Below are 23,554 nucleotides of genomic sequence, written 5' to 3'. Positions count from 1 at the left end.
TGGTTTTCCTATTAAATGATGCATGGAGAGATTATCTGGTCTGTAGCCAGCGCACAAAAGCTCCATCCATGCAAGTTCCTATTCCTGAGCAAGGCATTCAGTAACCTGCGCCGTAATGAGTTTTCAGGAGCCTGGGGATGGAGGGTGAGGAGCAAATCTGGGCTGGTGGGGGCAGGACTGAAACTGTATTTTGTGTCTCTCTCTCCTGCAAGCCTTGGCAAAAAGGCAGTGAGACCTAATATCATGTTATACTGCCTTTAGTCTCATTACCTTTTTTCCTGAAGAAACCTCTTTGAGACAAGGAAGGGGGAAAAGAAAACATAAACCAAGTGTTTCTAATGTGATCCTCAGGACGGTGGTGTTAGGAGGGCTCCAGAGCAAGGCAGGAGTGCCAGTGGCTGTGGACAGGGAGCCCACTGGGACATGGAGCTTTCCCCAGGGCTGGAAGGGGTCTTCTACTGAGAGATGGCACAGCTCAACTGCACTGGGAGCATCTGCAGCAGTGTGGGAGAGTTCATGCTGTTTCTTGACATCCTCTACTTCTTGATAATGGAGAAAATTTCCTTATTTGCTGAACTAAAATGAATAGAATTTAATAGAGTCATAAAATATGTGTGGTTTATATGCCATCCAGTGCCACCCCCAGCCATGGGCAGGGACACCCAGGTTGCTCCAAACCCCATCCAGTCTGGCCTTGGATGCTTCTGGAGATGGGGCAGACACAGCTTCTCTGGGCACCCTGTGCCAGGGCCACACCATCCTTGGGTGAGGGAAGGATTTCTTCCTGACCTATAATCTAACCCTGCCCTCTGTCACTTTGAAGGCTTTCCCAATTTTTGTGTCATGAAACGCCCTTGAAAATGACAAAGGGGCATCTCTGAGTGGAGAGGCCTGTGAGATTTCCTCAGTGCCTTTCACAGCTGACATGGAATCATATCATAGCTCAGCTCTTTCCAAATAATTTCTGTAGATAACGATGGACCTGCCATACTGCTCAAGATTGGATCTTGAAAACAAGTCACTTTGAGCATGGCAGTGAGTGAAATGTTACAGGATTCTCCTTGCCATTGCCATTCCATAGGTGTCTTTCAAGGGATGTGGCCATTAAGAAATGCTACAATACATTTCTGTTAAGTTTCTTTATCTAAGCGATTATGAGCTGTCACTGCAGTTTGGGAGTGACTGGGAACGAAATGACCACAGACATCACTAAATCAGGTGTCACCCCTCCTTCTCTGTTGAGGGAATGGTTTCCACAAAAGTTTATGTGACCAATTTGTACTTTTATTGCAAAACTTTCAAGCTGCCACCAGTAAGTTCGATCCTGTAAAGAATGGAGTGTTCTGGCCCTGATCCAGAAAAACACTTAAGGCCACTGCAGAGTGCTTTGCTGGATGGGGTCCAGAGCAGAGCATCAGGCAGCAGAAGGGCTCAACAGTAGGGGATTTCTCTCTTTTTTTGGTTATTTATAAAGGAATCTCCACATACATGGTTGCAGTGTCGGCAGGATGAAACAAAACAACAGCTAGAGCCCTGAAAAGAAAGGTCAGACCATGAACAGCATTTGAAAAGGTTTTGGTGGAAATCTATCAAACCCTCTGTGAGAACCATCTCCTTGGCAGAGCAATACTGTGAATGATGGAGAAAACAGCAGGTAGATGCCAGTTTCCCATCCAAAGCTGAGCTCTGTTGGACCAGGTGCTGCTTGTTTGAGAAAACCATGGTTTTTCCCAGGCTACTTGTAGGTGGTGTTTGTGGATAAATAATCTGTGGTGAATAACTTACTTGACAATCTTGAAAGCCACCTAGAAAGGTCATACAATTATCTTAATTACTTAGGGATACAAGTGAATTCAGAATGACATTTCAGGAAATAATTAATTGTCTGTGCTTTGCACTGGAGCAGCATTTTGAGTAATGCTGGTTTGTTTTGTTAGGTTTGGTTGAAATCAAAAAGAAGTCTGCTGCTTCTCGTAGATGAGATGAATTAGGTTAGAAATATGCCTGTAATGGGAAATAAAAACCAAATGGATCCTCCAAGATCCTTTTTAAATCAATGCCACACTGTGTGAAGAGAGTAGTGCTGACTTAGCCATGATGAATCCCCAGAAAAAAGAGGGAGCATTGAAAGAACAAACGGGAACACAGGGAGAAATTAAATGAAACATCAGGTTCCTGTGTTTTACCTCCCTGTTCAAACAGCAGCTGTCAGATGGTTGTCCCTTCACACCGGGGTACCAGGCACACGGGGAGGAGGCTTTGCCTTTGTGGGGAGGATGATGACGGATTAGTGCTTAGATGCTGAAATAACTCTGGTAGGAGATGGATCCCCTTTAGCTAAGGGAAGGGGGGGCAGCTCAGGCTGAATTTAACAAAACCAGACTTGCCCACAGACTTGGAAGCGCTCGCAGAGTGGATTTTTAGTGCTGCAGGTGACATTGTTGCTGACTGAAGAATGTTCATCAAATCAGAAAACTGCTGATAAGCTGCCTTTCCCAAAAAGGGATCTCACGAACTTCTCCTGTAAATCTCTGCCTTTCATCATGCCCTGGGAGGTGAGGTAGAGGACTTGTGACAGATATTATTTAGGTTTATTCTTGAGTTTATTAGGGTAATTAAATGGAGCTATGGAGGGAAAAAAAATCTGAACCTCTTTCCTTTATGGTCTATCTATTAAAAGCTGAATGAAAGAATGAAAATAACAGAGCCTACACCTTCTTTTGAATATTTTGGTACATCATTGAAAATTGTGAGTATATTGAAACATGGCCATCTTGACTGCTGTCACCCAGGTTCTGCTGAGAACATTTTAACTTTCAACTGGATTTATCTTAAGGGAAGTTATGTAACTGACCCATTCACTGGTATTTGTAAAATATATTTATATTTAAGACCAAATTTCTATCAACCCTCCTGGAATTTTGTCAAATCAGTCTAAAAGAAAATATCTCCTCTGATGATACTGTTTCTTTTTGTCAAGTTGTTTTGATTAATTTTCTTTGAAGTTCTATTTCTAAACCAAAAGATTGGTAGAAAACAATAAGAAATTTATTGAAGTTTCCATTAATTCCACTTGTAAGCAAAATATTTGGAGTCTTTTTCCAGAAGAGCTGTATCTTGGCTTACATAATTGTGGATTTTGGTTGTATAATTGTAACTATGTTCAGACTTTGGAGCTTCAGGGCTTACTTTGCATGAGATTGCACATTAGTGGGCTACCAAAAAGAAACACCTTTTTAGCAAAAGTATCAATAAAATAATTGTGTAAGAGGTTTCCTCTTTTCCTTGCCTTCATGCAGATTTTGCTAACATTTCTTCTTTGCATACACAAGGAGTTTTTTTAAAGGACATAATACCATCCACACCTGGAATTTTATTTTCCTTCGTTGCTTGAAATTTCCTAGAAGTCTTGAATAACGTCCTTTAATTATACCACCCCAGGAATTTTCTAGGCCTACAAAAATAGGACTTTTTACTCATTTCTTCCCTCTGTTGTGGATGGATTTAGGTCTCTGGATAAATCCTTTTTCAGCGAGTATCAAACGTGAGCATTTCTTTTGCAAATGCTCTGATCGCTGAGCCAGAGCGCGGCCGAGAGCTCAGCTCGGTGCTCCACACTTCACAAAACTGCACACAGGGCCCCCAACAGCCACGTGGGGCTCCTGGGGAGAGCAGCTGAATGCTAAAGCAGGCACTGTGGGGTGGTGGTGTGCCTTGTTATTTAATTTGGATGAGTGAAGAATATATTTGAGAAGCCATCGCTGGGCAATGCACTCTCTCGTATGTTAAGGAATAATTAGGATGTGGGGGATCTGGGTAAGAAACAGTTCCTGTGATCTAGACCTGAATAGTTCAGCTATATGTCTCAGGCACTATAGAACCTTCAGAGTTGTCTAACAGTAAAGATAAAGAAAAAGATAAATGGAATTAATTTATTTTGAATTTATATACATGCCTCTGCCTGCATTAATATTAAGCTCCATCCAAAATCTAAATAGAAGGACTGTAATCTTAGAAGTTCTCTCAATAGCATCAGCAAATCATTCTTGTTTACCCTACATGCTAATAAAACAGGAACATGACACTCCTGAAAACAAGATTGCAAAATACAGAAAATGTGGTCTGACATTTTTTTTCTCCCCAAAGGAGGGACTGCCACTAACTAAAGTATTTCTTATGAAAGCTCGATTGCTTAAGATGCAGAATATTAAGAGAGAAAAACACTTTAGGACACAGCCATGTCACCAGCTGTTACTCACCCTTAATGAAATTGTTAAGTGATATTCTTCATAAATAGGTCAGAGAAACTTTTGAATTGTGAAGGATGTTTTATCTCTTTCTTTGAAATGTTTGTATTAAATTTAGAACTGGTAATTCATTAAGCTCATTAGCTCTGACTAGGAGAGTAGAGCAATATCTAGGATATAGATTTCAAGGCTTAAAAACCTTAGTGCTTACAAATAAACATGAAAGCAATGTGTGGAGAAAAAATATGGGATCATAATATGTTTAACTGTTTTCTGAGCCTGGCCCTCTGGATTAATTAAGAACATTTTCTATATTCAGACACTTGAATATAAACAGAATACATTATGACTTTTGGTTAACTCTCTTTTAATAGGGGAAAAGAGAATGCATTATGATGAATACAGTGGAAGCTAGTTGAGACTATATTTTGTTGTTTGCCTTGTGACTTGAGCTAAAAGAGGAAATAATCACTAAATTTTACAGGACCTCAGCTCACAATTATAATTTTTTTGATTGATACTGGATTTAAGCAGTAAAAGTTTTATGTGTATATATATATATATACATACACATACACTTGCACACACTTTTGAGTGATCTGTTCTTTGTTGCAGATTTTCAAGGAAGTAAAATGCTCTGCCAAATGCTTGATTTATGAAGTGACTTTTATTTTGTTTTAATAGTTTCTGGTATAAAGCAATAATTTTTCAGAATTAAGTCACAGTTGATTGCATTGTGTTCCTCAAAGAAAAGGGAGAATTGAAGGAAATCAAGGACTCAGTATTTGGGAGCAATTGTCGAGTCAGAGTCCAGTATTGCTGTAACCTTTCAATCATGGAGACTTTAGAAAAAGCCTTTAAAGCAGTTTAAACTTGCTGGATTTTTGTGTGCTTGTGCCCAACTGTTTTCTGGTTTCATCATTAGTTTGATTTTTGTGGCCTTGAAGTTACAATCAGCAGCTTTCCTATTTCTCTAAAATGGGTTTAAGAGCACCTAAGCAGTTAAACCATTTTTGAGGTTCCTAATGAGGAAAAAAAACCCCATAATTTAGATTATTATTATCAGCTGATTAATTCTGAGGTAAATTTGCCAATGTGACACCACAAAGAAACACATTTATATCAGATTTTTATACCAGAGTATATCAGCTGTACATTTTAAATACCCAGGGCTCAGAGGAACACCAGAAAGAAACCCCAGATCTCCACCCAATGCACACTGTGTGTGCCCTGTAATTAAATGTGTTGGTCCACCTTTACCTGCGTGTGTCTGAATCCTGTCTGAATGCAAATATTTCTTCTTCTTTTTCAGATAAACCGTCACAGAAGAAATCTTTCCCAACACAACCTGACAATTGCAGACATCATCAGCAACCAGGAACCCACAGTAAGTAATTGCTCTGTGGAGCTGATAAATCACTCTGGTTATTTATTGATAATGTAAATGTTGCCCTTCCTTTACTAAAGAACGAATAAGTGAGGATTTGGAGGCCTCAAGATGTTAAGGAACGTGAGGGACTTTGATTAATCAATAAAAAGAATAATTTTAGAAGGTGCAAAGTCATTTACATGGCTTGACTTTGCTCTTAATTCTGTTGTACTTGACTGAGGTTTCATCTGTGCTAATATTTGGCATAAAGGAATGTGATGAAGTCTTTGCTCTCCCTTTGCCCTTATTAAGGTGTTTTAATATTATTATTCGTTTGTATAAGAAATATTGAAATTAAAAAGATAAATTCTTGACATTAGAAGAATCTAGGGGGAATGAGAAACAGATGTTTTTCTGCTAAAATAAAATGAATATGCAAATAGAGATTAATTAAGGAAATTTTGGTATCAGCAGTACTGTTACTTAAACTTTTCAGGATTAGGTACATTCAGATGGTTTGAATTCTACTCAAGAAAATTATAAAACCTATATGTGATACTGTGACAATTATGTTTCCTTACAGTTTCTAGCAATATTAGCCATGACAATGAGAGTCTTTTTATTTCTTATTTAGAAGCTCAAATATTTACACTATGTACTCTCATCTGTACTATTCTTCTAAAGACAATTTAAAAACAAATCAACAGGAACTCCAGAAAATTATTCCATTTTCCTGTTTCTGTGCTAATTCTTCAGGGCATTTTGGGTCATTTTCTCAACCTTCACATGTTGAAAAGGTGCAGGAAGGGCAGCAGCTTAACAAAAGATGATGATATTTATTGAGACAGAAACAGAATGTATCATTAGGATATATTTGGAATTCTTTTCAATCCAATATCATCCATTTGCAGAAGTATTGCAAGTTGATCCTGAGCTGTCCTAGAAGAGTTTTCTTGGAAAAAAAAGTAGCATAGAAAAGGGGATATTAACAGATGTTAAACAAGGGGAATGCCGCGCTCAAAATAAAAATTATAAAAATATTGGGGTCATGCTAGATATATTTTTTTTACTTTGGGGTAGTTTTTTCATAATTCTATGCATGCCCTTGCTATTAATTACAGAGAAAACTGGGCACCTTAACAATTAGAGAAGGTTGTGCTAATTTTAAGTACAGCACCTGTACTAATTCAATTAAAGCAATGTGTGTGAAATGAGTTTTCTTAGCACTGAGAGGGCTCATATTAACTGCAGCTCTTGTCACTTTTTACTGTTCAGTTTTGAGCCATTTAATTTATAGCAAATGGTGGATTTGAGCGATGTAATTTAAGTCAGATATTTTATACACCCAATATTTGTTAGTGGATTTGATATCCTGGCTGAAGACAATTATAAGGAAAATATGATTGAGCAGCAGCATTTTCATCTGGAAGCACATCCAGTTCTTATCTTCCCAGGATTGACAACAAAGGTGATTGAGATGTCGAAAAATAATATTTTCCTTTAGTCCTGGATTGGTTAAGGTAGCAGTTTGGGAAAGTGGTGGTAAACTTTGAAAACATGAGATTTGGGTTCTGATTCAGAGGAGCAGCCAACAGATTGAATGGTTAGCCCATGCTCCTCCCAGTTTGTGTTTCCAGATGGATAGAAATATTAAAAAGAATAACTTTTCTCATGTGATGTTTGGCATCTCTGGCCCTGGCCAATGACCAGAAGTTTTATACCATAAAAAAGAAGCATTAGAAGGGGAAGAAAAATATCAAAAATGTAAAGTAAGGGGGGGAAAAAATATGAATAAGTAGGTGGAGATGGGGATTAAACCTTATTTTAGCTCTGCTGGTTCACCCATCCATCACTAGATAAATAGTGACATAACTCTGCACAATAATCCCTGCACACTTCCTCTCTGGGTTTTCTGTGGTAATGACATGCATGACAGGAATTTACATGAGATAAGTACAAATTACAGATGAAGCTCATGCTGATCCTCCTGTACCCACTTGAGAATGTCACTTACATCACTGTCCATGGCCCTACAGGCCTTTCCATAGGAACAAACTGATATTTGCACAGTGTATATGTCATTCCAGGTTGTATATCAACCGCAACCAAAATCTGAGGAAATTGTGAAACATACTACTCTGTTAAAATAATGCTGTTTTCTACAGTCAAAATAACAGACATGTTTGATTTAAAAATCCTTATATTGCCTCTTAAAGCATGTTTTATTGCTCTTTAATGGCTTTGCAGACAGCAAAATTCTATTGAAATTGTTATGAAATTGCCTTGTGATGCAATTTACTACAAAGGCCATGTGGAGTTTCTAATATCCAAGTTGGGCACTGGCTCAGTAGTGTTTGAAAGCAAAACCAGACTCACTCTTAATCACAATTTTGTTTCTTTTTCCCATTACTGACACAGTTGAGACATCCTTAGTTGATTAGACCTGATGAGATGGAAGGTCATTGGGTTTGGCTGAAAAAGTCATCTTGCTTTGTTTGGGTTTAGCTTTTAAATATAAATTTATATAGATAAGAATAACCCCTATCCCAGCTGTAAAATGAGATATTTCAGCTGATCGGAGAGCCAAGGGTCTGCAAAGGTGTCTGGCTTAAGGAAGGTGTTCAGAGAGGTGTAGGAGCACAAATTGAAATGAAAAAGGAAAAAAAAAGGAGCAAGTCTAGGTCTTGCTTTCCTTCTAATACCAAAAAAAGTACCTACTAAAAACCAAAACTCAAGCATGGTGTTGGAATCTGAAAATCAAGTGTCACATTCCTATATAGAGTCCTCAGCGTGCTGTGTCCCTCACAGCTAGTAATGAAACTCAATATATAAAATTATATTTACCATAATTTACCTGCAATGCATTTAAAATTCTCTTTTATTGATAGCTAGAAACTTTGCCCACACTTACATAAATTTATTCTAAGTAAATAGAACAAAATAAAGTAAAATAATACTTCATTGGGTTTTTATTGTAAAGTCAACTATTTAAAGTAATTGACTTTAAGTATTGTTTTAATATTGTCTGCAAATATTCAAAAGAATGGAATATATCAAAAATAAAAGGTTATTAAACTGAGAATTAGTGGTAAGATCCCCCACACTAGAGAGTCTGGATGCAGACTCCTATGCATATATTAAGTATAAATAATAAATAATGTGGTTATGATTTTTTTTTTCCTTTCTTGCAGGTAGTGGCGAAGGAAGGATATCTTCTAAAAGCAAAAATAGCAGATGGTGGCAAGAAATTGAGGTATAACATGGGAGTGTGACAGAGCCTAAGGGGGATCCAAGAGGGCTGGAGAGGGACTTAGGACATAGGCCTGGAATGACAGGACGAGGGGGAATGGCTTCAAACTGACAGAGAGTGGGGTGAGATGGGATATTAGGAAGAAATTCTTGCCTGGGAGAGAGGTGAAGCCCTGGCACAGGTTGCCCAGAAAAACTGTGGATGCCCCATTCCATCTATAACTGGGGTCATTTGGTATAAATTGGTACTGGATTTAAGATATATTCCAAGATCTATTACCATTGAGTTCCTTGGTAATCCATGTTCATCCAGCCTATCCAGCTCATAGGAAAGTTTGTTTAAATCTGCACACAGCACGCTTGACCACTTACACCTTTGTGCACTTACAAGATCTCTTTTAAATGGAAAGAAAAAATAGAGAAAAATAATGAAGGTCTGAAGTGGTGCTTACCAATAGACAACTCATATTCACCATGTGAAGCAGATCAATAGTGGGTTTATGAGCTTTCCTGTAAATACCAGATGTTATGACCCCTAAATTCAAAAGGTAAACTTGAGCTGTTGATCTAAAAATAGCTTTTTATCAGATCAGATTTATGGGTGTGTAGTGGTTTGAAAGCTGGTATAGATAACATATATAATAGCATTTTCCTCTGAGTAGAATATCATGTTTTTCTGTATCAGGGGTCATTCTTTCACATGTCCATGTGTATTTTTACTTCTCCCTAGCCCCAGCAGTTTGTCAGTTCTCTAGGGCTGTACCATGAACTCCTGATATTTAATGGTTACTCAAACCTTACTGAGATATTTCTCTTATCTTCCTTGCACTCATGCAAACTTTTAATTTGGGGAACGGAGACAGCATTTGGGACCTTTCAAAATAGACCTGTTACTGAGCTCTGTGTAGTCAGATCAACATTTTTCCTTCTCAGTTTTATTTTAAGTATTAGGTACCAGAAGGGCACCAGCTATTTCGGAGTCCTCTTCTTGTGAACTTTGAGCATGTGTGAATAATCCCACTGTATTCATTTGACACCATGGCAGAAAAGAAACACAAATGGGCTTCAAAATGTGAATGAGGAGAAAGAAGCCCTTCAAGCTTTGATAGGTTACATTTTGGGTATAATTAGGGTGGTGCAATACCATCAATGTTGATGGAAGTTTGTCGACAATGTTGACTTTAGACCATTTTTGTTTCTGACATATATATATTAATATGTATTATGTTTTAATAATTAAAATCCATGTCTAAAAATGAAATATATTTTACCTCCTGATTTAATGCCTCACAGATTTTTTTTTTTCCTTGTTTTTGTTTTTTTTTTTTTTTTTAATATTCTTTGTAAGGAAAAATTGGTCCACCTCCTGGATTGTCCTTACTGCTCGGAAAATGGAATTCTACAAAGAGTCCAAGCAGCCGGCCATGGCCAACCTGGTAGGTAATCAACCATCCAATATCCTCAGTCTCCTGGCAACTATTATTTCAATATTGAAAAGTTTGGTGTTTACAGAAGACAAATTTAGACTGAGCTGGCGACTTCAAAGGTTTGAAAGCAGCTGAAGGAAAAATGCCTTGATAAACTCTTAATCAGATGTAGTGTGTGTGAAGAAATAGGACACAGCATGTCCTTTATTAAGAGGTGCATTTCGAGAGTAATTGCAAAGTGAGACAAATGGTGAGTGACTACCCAGTAATGTGAAGGTAACACTTTAAATTAAGGTGCCACTTATAAATGCTTTATTCTTATTTATGAAAATGATCACTAAATGCAGCTACTTCCTCAAATAATGTATTATAAAGTATGTTATAAAATGCATTAGTAATAAATGCTGAACAGATGATGCGATGAGAATCTGTTGCAAAGGATATTGTGAGGCGTAAATTGTATTAAACCATGCATGTGCATCTTTAATACATGAATTTAAGTTGTTATCTACCATCCTATAAAGTGGTTTATACATTAATAAATAATAATAAATTATTTATAAGCGGCACCTTAATATAGGGTGTTACCAAAGCAGAAAACATTATAAGTTAGCAAAGTGATTTTTTATCGCGGTGTAAATGTGACATCCACCATATCCCGCTAACCTCCCTGAATATTTCTACGACTCCATCTAATGCAGCTAATGCAATTTCTGTAGCCTGTAGTTACTACAAAGTGAAATTTGCAGTACCTTTTTATTGTGCCCCAAGGAAAGGCCACTGATCTCCATCTGGGCACACGTGGTGGCTCCGCTGCGCGAGCGGTGGCGGCGCGCGTCCCCTCGGTGCTGGGCACAGCCAAACCTCAGCGTGGGCAGCAGGAGGGGAATTTGGGGGCTCCGTGACACTGTGGGCAGTGAAGGGACGGGTTTGACAAAGCCCTGTTGTGAAAGGCTCTCAAGGCCTGATCGAACCTGCCAAATCTCGTTGGCTTGATGGGCGGCCGCAAAGGTGCTCTCTTTGGCAGGAGTCACAAACAATAAGTTATTTTTCCTGTGGCAGGTGATGCAGACCATTCTTCTAGAAATCCTAGGTCTATCAATGCCACCTGTCATAAAATCAGCCTTGAAGAGCACCTTTTCATGCCTCACGTTTTCTGAGCTTTGTAGAAAAAGAACCCCAGAACTAAGATATGAAACAATACACATAAATAAAGGATGAAATCTGGCACTTCTTGCTTGTGTTTGTGCTAGTCCAGCTGGAAAATACAACTTCTCTGCAGCCATGAAAAAAGAAAAGCTTATTTTTTTTTTCAGAATCACCTCTTTTCCTTAAAATTGACTTTTATTTTATTAGGAAAAAGAAAAATGTCTAAGGTGAACTTATTAGAACTAGTCGTATAATTTACTAAGTGTCTTGCACCTCTATCTGCTATCTCTCCCCTCTCTTTGCAAGTCCTTACCCAAGTTTCAGGAGATAAATGAACTGGTGGAAATTTAACACACAGGAGGCTTGATTGTGCTCCGAGACTCCTCAACATGGTTAAAATCCCCATTAGCTCTTCAGGGATTTCGATACTAAACTAGACCTGCCTGGAGAATGGGGTTTTTGGCCCAGATCTCAAATGATTTGACTAAAAAAGTGATGGTGGGTTATGAAACGGGACCTTGTGAGAGGTCAGTCCCTTTCCCTGAAGGCTCAGTCACCACCAGTGCTCATTTTATCAGTGAGATAAAATCTCCTGTGTTAGGAAGAACACACACATATTGAACCTGTATTTTTCTCATTCTGGGGAGGGCAAAATTTTTTTTTTTGTTTTATTCCATGCTAGATTTGAATTTTGAGGCTGTGAACTCAATGTTCACTAGGTGAGAAAAATCTGCTAAAGTTACATTTTCTGTCTGTTGCATCAAACTTAAATGCAGCAGTAAATAAGCAAATTAGGTAAAGCTTGAAAACAACAAGAGCTGTCAGTGTTCATAATCTTGTAACTCAATTTCCTGAACTCAAATTTTGCATGTCAAAAAAAGCTAAACTGCCGTGCTTATCTCATCTGATAAAGTAAATGCAGTGCTGCTTATTTCCTTTGTAAACCACTTAACCAGATATAATTTTAATACTGGAAAGGGACTAATACAAAAAAAAAAAAGAGGATTCATTAGAAGCCATTTGTTTACTGATTTTATTTTTCCAGGTTTTGTTTACTTTGGAAAAAGGGGAACTCAGCCATTAATTAAATAATGTAAGAGAAGCTATGTTCATCCAAAATAGTATGAAATATAACAAAGCATTTTTATTGTTAGCTGGAAAATGATGTGACTTAACAAAAAGATTAAAGTTCCTTTGTGTTCTAAAGATATTAATTCATTAATTATTAATTATTAAATACTGTACTTGGAGCAAAAATTTAGACTAAGACAGCATCATTAAAAGAGGAGTGATATTTCACAAAACAAAGGCAGCATGAGAGAGAGAAATGAGAGCACCTCTAATACCTCTTTTCATGACGATGGGACTAAATAGCATTTAGAGGTGATCTAAAATTCTATTTGTCTAAATCTTTAGTAATGTTTTAATCAAAGAACTGGCAATGTTTAAAAGGTTTGCTGTTCCTGGGTACAATTGTAGGTGCAGGACTCATTGTGGCAACTTTGCTGTTGCTTTGCATGGAGAGGACTGGGATCCATTGCTTTGCTTTCTGGTGAAGTTGGTGACAAAATCTGGAGTTATTGGAAGTAATAGAGCACAGCAATTAAAGCACACAGAGGAGAGATTCAGAAAATGAGATTGTTTACAAATACTACTGAAAATGCAAGTTTGCATCCCATGTAGCTAAATCATTAGCTTTTGCTGCTGCCTTGATTTTTTTTTTTTGCAGTCCTGGCTTTAATACACTTTTCTTTTGTTTGTTTGTTTTTTGTTTAACCATTCTTACGAATTTGACTAAGTCTTTATTTTAAATTAAGGACACTGTGATCTAAATGAATCACAGCTCCATTCTTCCTTAACAGCATTTAATTCTATCATCAGTTGGTCTTTCTGACCAAGAAAATGTAGTCAGTTTATTCCCTCAGATAGTTTATTCAACAGAGGTTATTTTAACCTCAGGTTATTAGCCCATCTGCAAAGTAATTTAGTGAGTGAAAATGCTGCTGAAATCCATATTCATGTTTAGGAAGATTTCATCTTAGCAGACACTTGTATCAATTTACAGCATAACCCCCTGCAACAACATTGATATAACATAATTGCTCTGACTGCAGAGCACAAAGCAAGGACGTGCAGAGCCCAGGCTTACAGTCACCTTAACTTGCTCTCTCCCAGGGTCTCTGGGTGTTGCATAACCTGGGAAGCCAGCTCTGTAGCAGGCAAATTTTTAGGCCAAATTAATGTACATTTTTTGTACATTTTCTGGAGTTGTGATGGGTTTCAGCGGGTGCTCCCCAGGTGTGCGGCAGAACAGTGATGGGTGGTTTCAGGCTCAATGGGAAAAGGGAGTTGGGGGTGCTCAGCCTGGAGAAAAGGAGACTCAGGGGTGACCTTATCACTATACAGCTCCTGAAAGGCGCCTGTGCTCACCTGGGGCTGGGCTCATTCTCCAAAACTGACAGAGCCAGAGCACACAGCCTCAAGCTGCACCAAGGGAAATGTAGGTTGGATATTAGGAAAAAGATTTTTATGGAAAGAGTGATAAAGTTCTGGAATGGCTTCCCAGGGAGCTGGTGGAGTCCCCATCCCTGGGTGTGTTTAACAAAGCCTGGATGTGGCACTGGGTGCCAGGGTTTAGTTGGGGTGTTGGGGCTGGGTTGGACTGGATGATCTTGAAGATCTCTTCCAACCTGGTCATTCTGTGAATGATTTAACATGACATTTTCATCAGAAGCTTCACATTTTATGCCATGCTCGTGAGTTCACAGACACATTGTGGTCAGAACTGATAAATTCTCCAAAGGATATGTTTTCATAGAATCAGAGTTTGGGTTGGAAGGGACCTTAAAGATCATTTTGTTCCACTCCCCTGCTGTGGGGAGGAAACCCTTCCACTAGACCAGGTTGCTCAATTCATATTTATTTCCCCCAGAGAAAGAGGCTGACTCAAATCATTATTGCACATAGCAGAAGCCTCTTCATCTTTCCCACACCACAAGCCTGCATCCCATCCTTTCTGGAGAGGGAGATGCACATGCTTGTACTTTTCTTCTGCTTGTTACAAAATCAGAGCTGTAAACAAACTCCGGAGTACTCCAACAGCAGCAAAAGTTCACTGTGTGTTCACTGGGTGCACAGGAGGGTCCAGCTTCTGCTGTTGCATATATTTTGTACAATAATAGAAATTCGTGATAACACTGAGTTCACTGTTCCATTTTCCTCCAACACCTCTCTAGGCTTTTGTTTTTTCTCCCTTCACTGTTCATAGCAGTTTTCCTGAGGAAAATATTCTGTAGCCCAGTAATGTTCCCTATCAAAAAACTATTTCTGTTTCTTTGTCTACATGTTAATCTCTTCTTTTAATCTCATAATGTGTTTCCAAAATTTCTCAACTCTTTCTGCTGGTGGAATAAAGCTGCCCCTCTTTGTGAAAGCATTTTCCAACTGAAACTATCCATGTGGGTAATCTTTTTCAAAGAGAGCAAGATTGCCCACTTTGAGAAGCCTGTGTTGTGTGTTCCTGATGGATTGCAGAGCTGCCTGTGTGGTGCAGATCTGGGCATTGCATGGAGTCCTGGAGATGATCTAAACCTCATAGCCCTATTTATAAAAGTATTGGAGTATTGAGAACTCATTCATTTCCTCCACAATTTGAATATTTATTTGCATTAATATATCGGTGCTTGGGGTTTTATTCCAACTTCATAATTTTTGCCATGCAAATATTAGCTAATTAAATTTCCCAATATTTTTTTTTTTTGTTTTTGCAAAATCAAGTCTCAATGCTGCAGTTTTGATCTGCTATTAAACAATTGGAAAGACTAAACTCTTGTCAGAGGCCAGGCAGGAAATTTGAGGCAGAGGTGGGGAAAAAGAAATCCAAGTTCTTCTCTTCCAGTGGTTTAACCACAAGAACATCCTTCAGTTTTGAAGAGTATATTTCTTCTATTAAAAAAATTAATAATAATAATAAAAAAGGAACAAAGGCACACAGGACTGTCAGTTTCAGTGGAGCTTAACCATTGTGGTTTTATGGTTTGGCAAATGGAGAACATAATTGCAATCCCAGAACTGAACACTTCCAGATACTAGGCCTGCAAATCACTTGACCAGGATCTCTTTGCTTTTTTTAACCTAAATAGGTTCTCTTCCTCCCATCTCAAAGGCATCCTGGAGAACTCACATATTTTAGCCTTTAATATCAACATCAGAGAAATCCAGTGAGTAGTTTTTGGAAAGCTGACTCTGTGGCTGGTGCTGGACTGGCCACTCTTAACTCCATAAATTTTCTGTTTTCTGTATCACTAATGACATTTTTAGGGTAACTATGGCTGCAGAGCAGCAGAGAAAACAGTTGCATCAAGCTGATTAATTAAATTATGTGGATATCACTCCATCCCCTACCCAAAAGGGAGTTAGTGGTGCTTTTTACTTTAGCACTAGTATTTTTACTGTTGAGTAGGATGTGAAACAACCCTATCTACAAAGCCTCCTCTGAACTACAGGGGCTTTGCCAGAACTGCTGCACAGGCAGAGTCCCTGGAGAAGGAGCTTCGATGGCAAATGAGGATTATTGTGCTTTACACCAACTCCCAGCAACGTAAATGATACAGGCAAACAAATCTGCTCTTTGAATCCCTTGTATCCATATGGAGGAGCAGGGGAGGCAGAGCTGTGTCACTCCAGGATGCGTGGACTGACCCTGAGAAGTATCAGCCCTTGTGCTGAGCTCGTTCTGGGTGTCACACATGCCCTCGAAGCCTTTTCTTCTTTTTTTAGGAGCAAGAAATGATAATTTGTTTGGAGAAAGGAGATAGCTTCTCTTAGAGATACGATGTATGTTCTTGTCTAATTTCTGTCCTTTCCAGTTGCATCAGTTTAAATTTGTATTTGGAAAACCCACAAATTTTTCCTTTAAACTCAATGACTCTTCAAGAGGTTTGGCAAAGTAAGCATTGAAAATAGCTGGTCCATGTGTCTGCATTTTGTTTTGATCTACTATGTGTTACACTAGACTGTTTTTTAAACCATTTAATTGTTTTTAAAATTATGTTCTAATGTAAGAACCTTATTTCTGAACTAAGACACCCCAAGAGTGGTTATTTAACAATACCAGGGTATATAATGAGCTCTTTTCAGTAATACCAGCAGCTGTGCTACAACAACTTGTCACTTTAACTTGATCTATTCTTGTTTTATCTGATAACTGTCCCCATTTGTGAAAAGTCAGGCCATATTCATGTTGATTTTTTTTTTTTTTTCTTTTCCTCTCCAGAAGCCGGGATATAAACCTGAGTGTGTGGATTTGTGTGGTGCTCGCATTGAGTGGACCTCAGAGAAATCCAGCAAAAAGAATGTCTTTCAGGTAAGAGGCAAAGCATTCCTCTGCTCATTTGTGTCTGGACTCTGAAGAGGTAGGCTTTATTTCCTTGGTTTTAATAACTAGATCCTGATTTAATACAGCATTTTTTCTTACCAGTAAAGTAGTGTAACACTTTATCCAGCATCGGTTTACTATTTTTCTAAGAGAAGGATTTCTGATGACTGAGTCTCCTAAACACTTGAGAACCTGTTGATTTATTGATTAATGCTCTATATTCAATTTGTTTTTAAAACTTAGTAGGTAATTGCTTTGGGTTCAGGCCTAGAATCTTGACCTAGAGGACTTCCATAAACACAACTTCTTCAAGCTGCTTATACAAGCACGGCTCCAGCGCAGTGCGGTTTCTCTGTTTATTTTTATTGCTGCTCAGGGTCCTCAGACGGTGATGACCCAGGTTCACTCCTGCAAGGGGAGGGGAGGATTTTTAAAAGCTTGCCTCTGTCAGGGCCAGCAGAGAAGGACATGTATTTCTCACAGGACTATTCTTCATTGATGGAAAATAATATTATTTAATTCCTTCGTCCAAATCCCATTGAATTGAAAGGGAGGATCAAGGCCCAAGAAGATGAAAGGAGGGGAAAAGCATTACTGCAAGGTTAACATTCCAGGATCTAGGGGCTAAAATAGTTTATTGCAACATCTTCAGGTTTTGGACATAATCCAGCTCCCATGAATATCAGTAGAAAGGATTTGTTGTCTTTTTCTGTTTCACTAAATGTTGCATCAAGCCACATCAAAATATTATTCTCTGTGAGCCAAGTTGCTTCCCAGAGTTCTAACATTAAAAATGTTTAACAATACAAGCAATAAAGCGGGGAGAGATGCAGAAGGGAACATGTCAGGGTCAGGATCCTGTTAGTTACCAGAGAGTCCTTTGGCATCATGACCAATGAAACATGCTGGAGGAACCAACTCTGTCTGGGTCTGGGATGGAAGGAAAAAAAACCCAATACACATTAAAAAAAAAACCCTAAGGGCCTGTACATGGCTTCTTAAAAAGAAATCTCTTTGGGTCAGCTGTGTGTTACAGAGGTTTTTTCAAGGTTTATTTTTCTAGACATCTTTCTAAGACGCATGCAATATTTAGAAATATTCCTCTTTTCCAAGACAGCAAGACTTAAGCCTCTATACCCCCCACATCTTTCAGGTTGTCTTGAGACAACACTTGGGGCTTTGTCATTTCCTAGGTATTTTTAGAATAAATATTTTGGTTTTTGCTGTCAATCTTCAGCTTTTTCACTTGGAATGTGATTAAGTATAACCTTAGCCTTCACTCCTGCAACCCCCTGAGCACTCTGACAGGTCTTCTGAGCTTCTAGGGTTCATTTCTCATTTTGCAGTAAGCAAAATTCCCGTTTGGAAATGCGTTTCAGTGATTCATTTGATCTAATACATTTCCAAAGTAAAGACAAACGAAGCTCTGTTATTGATTTACCAAACTGGTGCTACGAGGGCTCTGCAATGCATTTTTCTTCTCACTTCTGTTCGTGTGAGGTGTAACTGAATCAGAATAATGTGAGAAAGGAAACTCATGCACTACTGTTTGAACCCATTAAAATGTGTCTTCATCAAGCCAATAAGTGAGTGGGAGAGACATTAAGAAGTAGAAGCATGGGAGGAAGGACATATGTTAAGACACATTTTGAAAAGGGATGGAGCATTGTTTAGACAGAGAGCTACAAGAAGATTGTGCCAGATGGTAGGAGCGAAAGAGGAGAAGGCTTTGGCACCAGTAGTGGTGACATTTTGGGGAAGGAAGGGACTGAACAAGGCTGGTGCTACATGAGCAGATAGAGTGGGAAGGGGACTGCAGAGGGAGCGAAGATTTGTGAGATAGTCTGGAGGGAATCCAAGGCCAGTTGGAAAGCAGAGAGGTCAGTTGGTACCTGGAAACTGAATATTTCAGGAAACACTTCTGATCTACTTATTCCTCGTGGGTGGGAATAAAATTGATACTGTGTGTCTACTTATTCATAGGTTTGTTCAAATGAAAACAACATGGGTGGCTTTCTTTAATGCTTTTTCTTCTTTTTTTTTTTTTGCAACCTAAATATAGATGCATTGCATTGCCGTTTGATTAAATACATCAGCTGCTTAACTCTGAAATGATCAGAAATAAGTATAATTATATCTTCAAAGCCCATCCAAACATAGTTGGTGTTTTGTTTCATTACTTTCTAATAAAACCTTCTTTTCTCATTCAGTCGTTGCTTTGTGCTAATGTGTTGTATTAGGAGTAGGTGCAGAATTTTGAGTTTGATTTAGCCAGGGTGCTCAATTTGAGTTCATGAATTATAGATCATAAATGGAAAAAGACTATTGAAATTTTGAAGAAAAAGAAGGGTTGAAGAAAAAGAAGGAAATCTTGGATTTAAAATCTAAGCAGATGACAGTTAATGGATAGCAGTAAGAAGATGGAGCATAGGAGTATCATAAAGAAAAACTAATTGGAAACGTGATCGATGCAGGGAGAAATAAAAGAGGGAACTGCAAGTGAATGATATTCAGGCAGGAAGATTTGGGTTTCTGGTCTTGATCATGATGCTTTCAGCAGTGTTACTCCTCTCGTTTTAATTGAGCTACTCCCTTTTTAACAGGATAAGTCTGATCTGTCTCACACTATCCAATTTGTGCATGCAATCTATTTCTGCTCTTGATGCACACATTATGTGGGGGTATTTTTTTCCCTCAACTTTTCCTTAACAGCAACTGAAAATATGCACATCTCACAGACTATAACCTCCTGGTTTCCTTTCATTTATTTTATTGATGGTGTAGCTGGCACCAAGGAGAAGACCTGGTTAGAAGCAGCTTCCCATGGTGTGGGGTGAGGTAGCAGCTTGCAGTGAGACACGGTGCTGTTTGTTCTTGCTGCCTGAGTGATGTGATGCACTAGGTCTTCATCGGAGGAGTGCCGAATAAAAGAAGATTTATGTTCAAATCACATGCTTTAAATATTTCTGCTAAGTGCTAGTTTGCTCTTTGGTGTTTAGCCTGAAATTTAAAGCACTGAGGATTAAAAGGATTACAACATAATCTTAAATAATCCTAAGTGTCATTTACAGAGAGATGGTTGTAATAACTAAATAAAACCATGTTAAGGGATGGCAGTGTTGTCAGTCAGCAACTGGAACAGAAACAGCGCCTGTGCCACTTTGTTGTTCTCCTCTTGCCTTTTTTTTGGCTTAGTTTGATATTGGGTAGGTGTGTTTTGATGTGAGTTATCAAAAAAGAAAATAACTTAATGGGCTGCTTTTCAGTCAGTGTTGATATGGTGTTTTAAACACCAGTAATTTGCAGATTTTTTTCCAATATTCCACATTTCCTACTTTTAGTAAACTTTTCAACTGGGTCTTATTCTTCCCCCTGTTTTACTCAACCTCTACTCTAAGCCAAACAGCCTTTTAATTTGAAATTCAGCCCAGACTCCATGGAAGATGTGCTCTTGACCTCTGGATTTTTAATTCTGGGGGTTCATTAGCACAAAGTCCTGTGGTTGTACACTACTTCCTTGAAGAGGTTTTGGGAGATTTCTCTCAGATAATTCAAAAAAGGAAAGGAAAAATAGGAGAGAGGTGAAAAGCACAAAAAAGGTCACAAGCAGCATATTTATGAATCAGTGAAGCTGCTTTGTTCTCTTAATGGCACCATTCATTTAACTAACAGGCATTTTTTGGTTTCTTTAGTCATAATTTTACCCTGTCCACCGAGTTCACTTTTAGGAAGGTTTCATATGAGGAATTTCTGGAGTTCTATGGCTGGGCTCTTGCCACAGATGTGGTGTGATACCATTTTGTGTTTCAATGCACCGCAGCTGTAAGGGGTCACTCAATCCTACACAACTAAGATGTATATTTTACAGATAGAGAAAGCTGCATAAGACCTACAGTATTCCACCAGCGAGACAGCTGAAAGTACAACTGCACCTATGTGTAATATGAAAGAATTTATCTTGCAGCTGTTTCATATATAATAACATTTATGGCGCTGATCCGGGGTAACTCCCTTGTCCTTGAGGCTCTCCAGCTTTGTCCAAGCGAGTAATCTGAATGATAAGCTATTTTGTTCTACATACTATAGGATCAGGATAGTGTCTGGATGCCTCCCAGGAATGGTTTAAGTCACTGCTTTTTGCCATGGGAGGGATCATTTTTGTTTCCACGATCTCTCGAGAGGAAGCGCTGAGAGCGCGACGTGGAGGGGCTCGGGCTGGGATTGGTATTTGGGTTTCTTTGTGTGTTTTTGAACATAAATGCTGCACAGAGGAGGGAAATCTAAAAAAGCCACCTTGCAGGCTTGTGGTGGTCCTTATCAGCAGCTGTTTGTTCCCACCCAAATCCTATCCCAGAGTTAGTCCCATTTCCTGAGCCTGAGAGGGCTCTTGCTTTCAGCTCCCAGTTGTGCAGGAGCCTTTGCTGGATTTAAATCTGCTGTGCATTTGATGGACCTCTTGTGATCTCAGAACACCATTTTGTCCACTTCTGGACCTCACTGCTGTGGCTGGGGTTTAATTTCTATCCCAGAGACCTGAATATGTTGTTGCCTTATTAAAAGACTTGGCCACATCACACAGTCATTAGGTGGTATCAGAAAGAGGTTCTTTAAGTAACAAAATGAGGGTTTTAGAAAAACAGAAAACCAAGAAATGGTCTTCATCTTCAAAAGAAGTGTGGGACCTCCACTGTGGGCACCTGGAGTTCCAGGACAAATGGAAATTGTTTCCCACTGCCAGAGGGCAGGTTTAGATGGGATATTGGGAAAGAATTCTTCCCTGTGAGGGTAGGGAGGCCCTGGCACAGGGTGCTCAGGAAAGCTGTGGCTACTCCATCCCAAAAAGTGTCCAAGGCCAGGTTGGATGGAACTTGGAGTGGGAGATGTCCCTGCCCGTGGAATGAGACCAGTTAAGGTCCCTTCCAATCCAAACCATTCTCTTAATTTTATATAAGTACACTTTTTATTGTCATAAGTGGGAGATCTTGAACACAGCAATGTGGCGCAGCCTCCCAGTTGTGGTTCTGGTTCTCTCTTCTAACTGGCTTGTTCATGACCTTACTAGCAAAGCTCTTGGCAAAATATTCAGTAAAACCTGTGATCAGTATTCAGTAATCAGTGAATGCAGATAATCTTCTGACTTCTCAACATGTCTACTATTTTCTTGTAACCTAAATCAAACAAAACTCATTAATGTTTTTTTTCCATGTATTTAGTTGTTCTTTTCTTCCTTCATATTGAACATCTTGTAAGTTTTAATGTATTTTTTTTGATGATCAAAACAGAAAAGTAAGAGTGCTAGTACATAGTGAAAGAGGAAAACCAGACTTGATTGTGAGGAAAATTTTGCAGGAAATAGAAAATTGCACACAATATGCATTTTAAACTTTATAAAATTAAGAAGTCACTTTGGCTTCTAAAGACTTTAATATGATACTTTAAGGTGATGATGAGGCTAGACCTTCACCAATCCTTGGAAATTTTTTTCTTTCTGTTATTTAATTTATTTTTTATGTATGGAAAAGGCAGATTTAACTGTAACCACTTCACCTGTGTTGACAGTAGCTGATCTTGGTGTTGAGGTGTCCCTGGTTAGTGAAGAGCACAACAGGCAAAAAATCAGCTGGGAAAGGAAAAGATCCTTTTCTAATTGAGAATAAGAAGAGCCTGGTAACTGGAGCACTCTGGAATATACAGTTCTACCCTTGTTTCGGAAATGTTGGGTGAGAAATGGTCAGGCTTTTCTCACCAGTGTCTCTCTTTTCAATCTGGTTTGACTCATGTTAGCCCAAGGAGAACATATGGAAAAATGAACTGGAATTCAGATTGCTCAGTAATGGACACAGAAAAATTCTTGATGTGATTCATGTTCTAAGGAATATCAGGTAATAAAGACAGTTCCCTCCCCCAAAAAATGTGACAGAAAGAGTGATACAAGCAAAGATTTACACAAGGACAGGAACATAAAAACTGTAAGGATTTTGGCTTCATTTGCATAGTAAACCTTAACAAAAATGAAAAAAGCTTTTATATAACATACAAAAATACTTAAATATTTTGATATTTCAATATTCTAGCTATAATCAATTTGGAAATAGAGAAGCAATCAATAGGAGGGCATTCAACTGACAGCACTGTGCATTTAAAAGGTTTGGGAAACTGAGTCTTCAACCTCTGTAATGGAATTTCAAGGAACAGCAACTTTATTCATAAAAAGGACAAACCAAGCAGTTAAGTTAGAGGTGCCATAAAATTATAGTTAATCTATTTCTCTCCCTTACTGAGTCTGCTTTGGGGTAAAACAAACCCCTCAGTTATGTCCAAAAGGCCTTGTGTATTTTGTGGCTACTGAATCAGAAAGCTTGTGTTTTGTTGTTATTATTATTGAAAGAAAAAATTGAAATCCTAATTACCACTTTTTTCAATCATGTGACAAAGTTGTTACTTTTCAGCAATAGTGAGTTCCACTCCTGATAAGCAATATTTTGTTATAGATGGCTTCATGAAATGAGATTCAAAATTCTCAAGACAGCTTTGGTTGATTTGTAGATATGTATATATGATCTTACCTAGGCATGTACTTTTATTTTTTTTCTGATAATTGTCCTAAAAAAAAATTTCAGGAAAATAAAATCTTTTGAAAAGTGTAACTTTATATATATATATAAAATATATGTGTGTATATGTATATTATATATATATAACTTTTATATAGGTATTTATATATAACATTTTTATA

The 23,554-nt window shown here is 38.3% G+C and overlaps 1 protein-coding gene across 2 annotated transcripts in view; it reads left to right on the top strand.

The window, feature by feature from the left end:
* ARHGAP15 (Rho GTPase activating protein 15) overlaps positions 1–23,554 on the top strand; it is a 322,242-nt gene that overhangs the window by 42,114 nt on the left and 256,574 nt on the right. For both annotated transcript variants that reach the window (XM_064717976.1, XM_064717977.1), the window contains 4 exons: positions 5,560–5,634; positions 8,808–8,869; positions 10,214–10,301; positions 16,717–16,806. In XM_064717976.1, coding sequence (XP_064574046.1) covers positions 5,560–5,634; positions 8,808–8,869; positions 10,214–10,301; positions 16,717–16,806 — 315 coding nt within the window. The remainder of the gene's footprint in view (positions 1–5,559; positions 5,635–8,807; positions 8,870–10,213; positions 10,302–16,716; positions 16,807–23,554) is intronic.

Source organism: Zonotrichia leucophrys, chromosome 7 (genome assembly GCF_028769735.1).
Source record: "Zonotrichia leucophrys gambelii isolate GWCS_2022_RI chromosome 7, RI_Zleu_2.0, whole genome shotgun sequence".
In the NCBI taxonomy this organism is placed as follows: domain Eukaryota; kingdom Metazoa; phylum Chordata; class Aves; order Passeriformes; family Passerellidae; genus Zonotrichia; species Zonotrichia leucophrys.
Note: the sequence above shows the minus strand (reverse complement) of the source record. Positions and strands in the feature narration are given on the sequence as shown.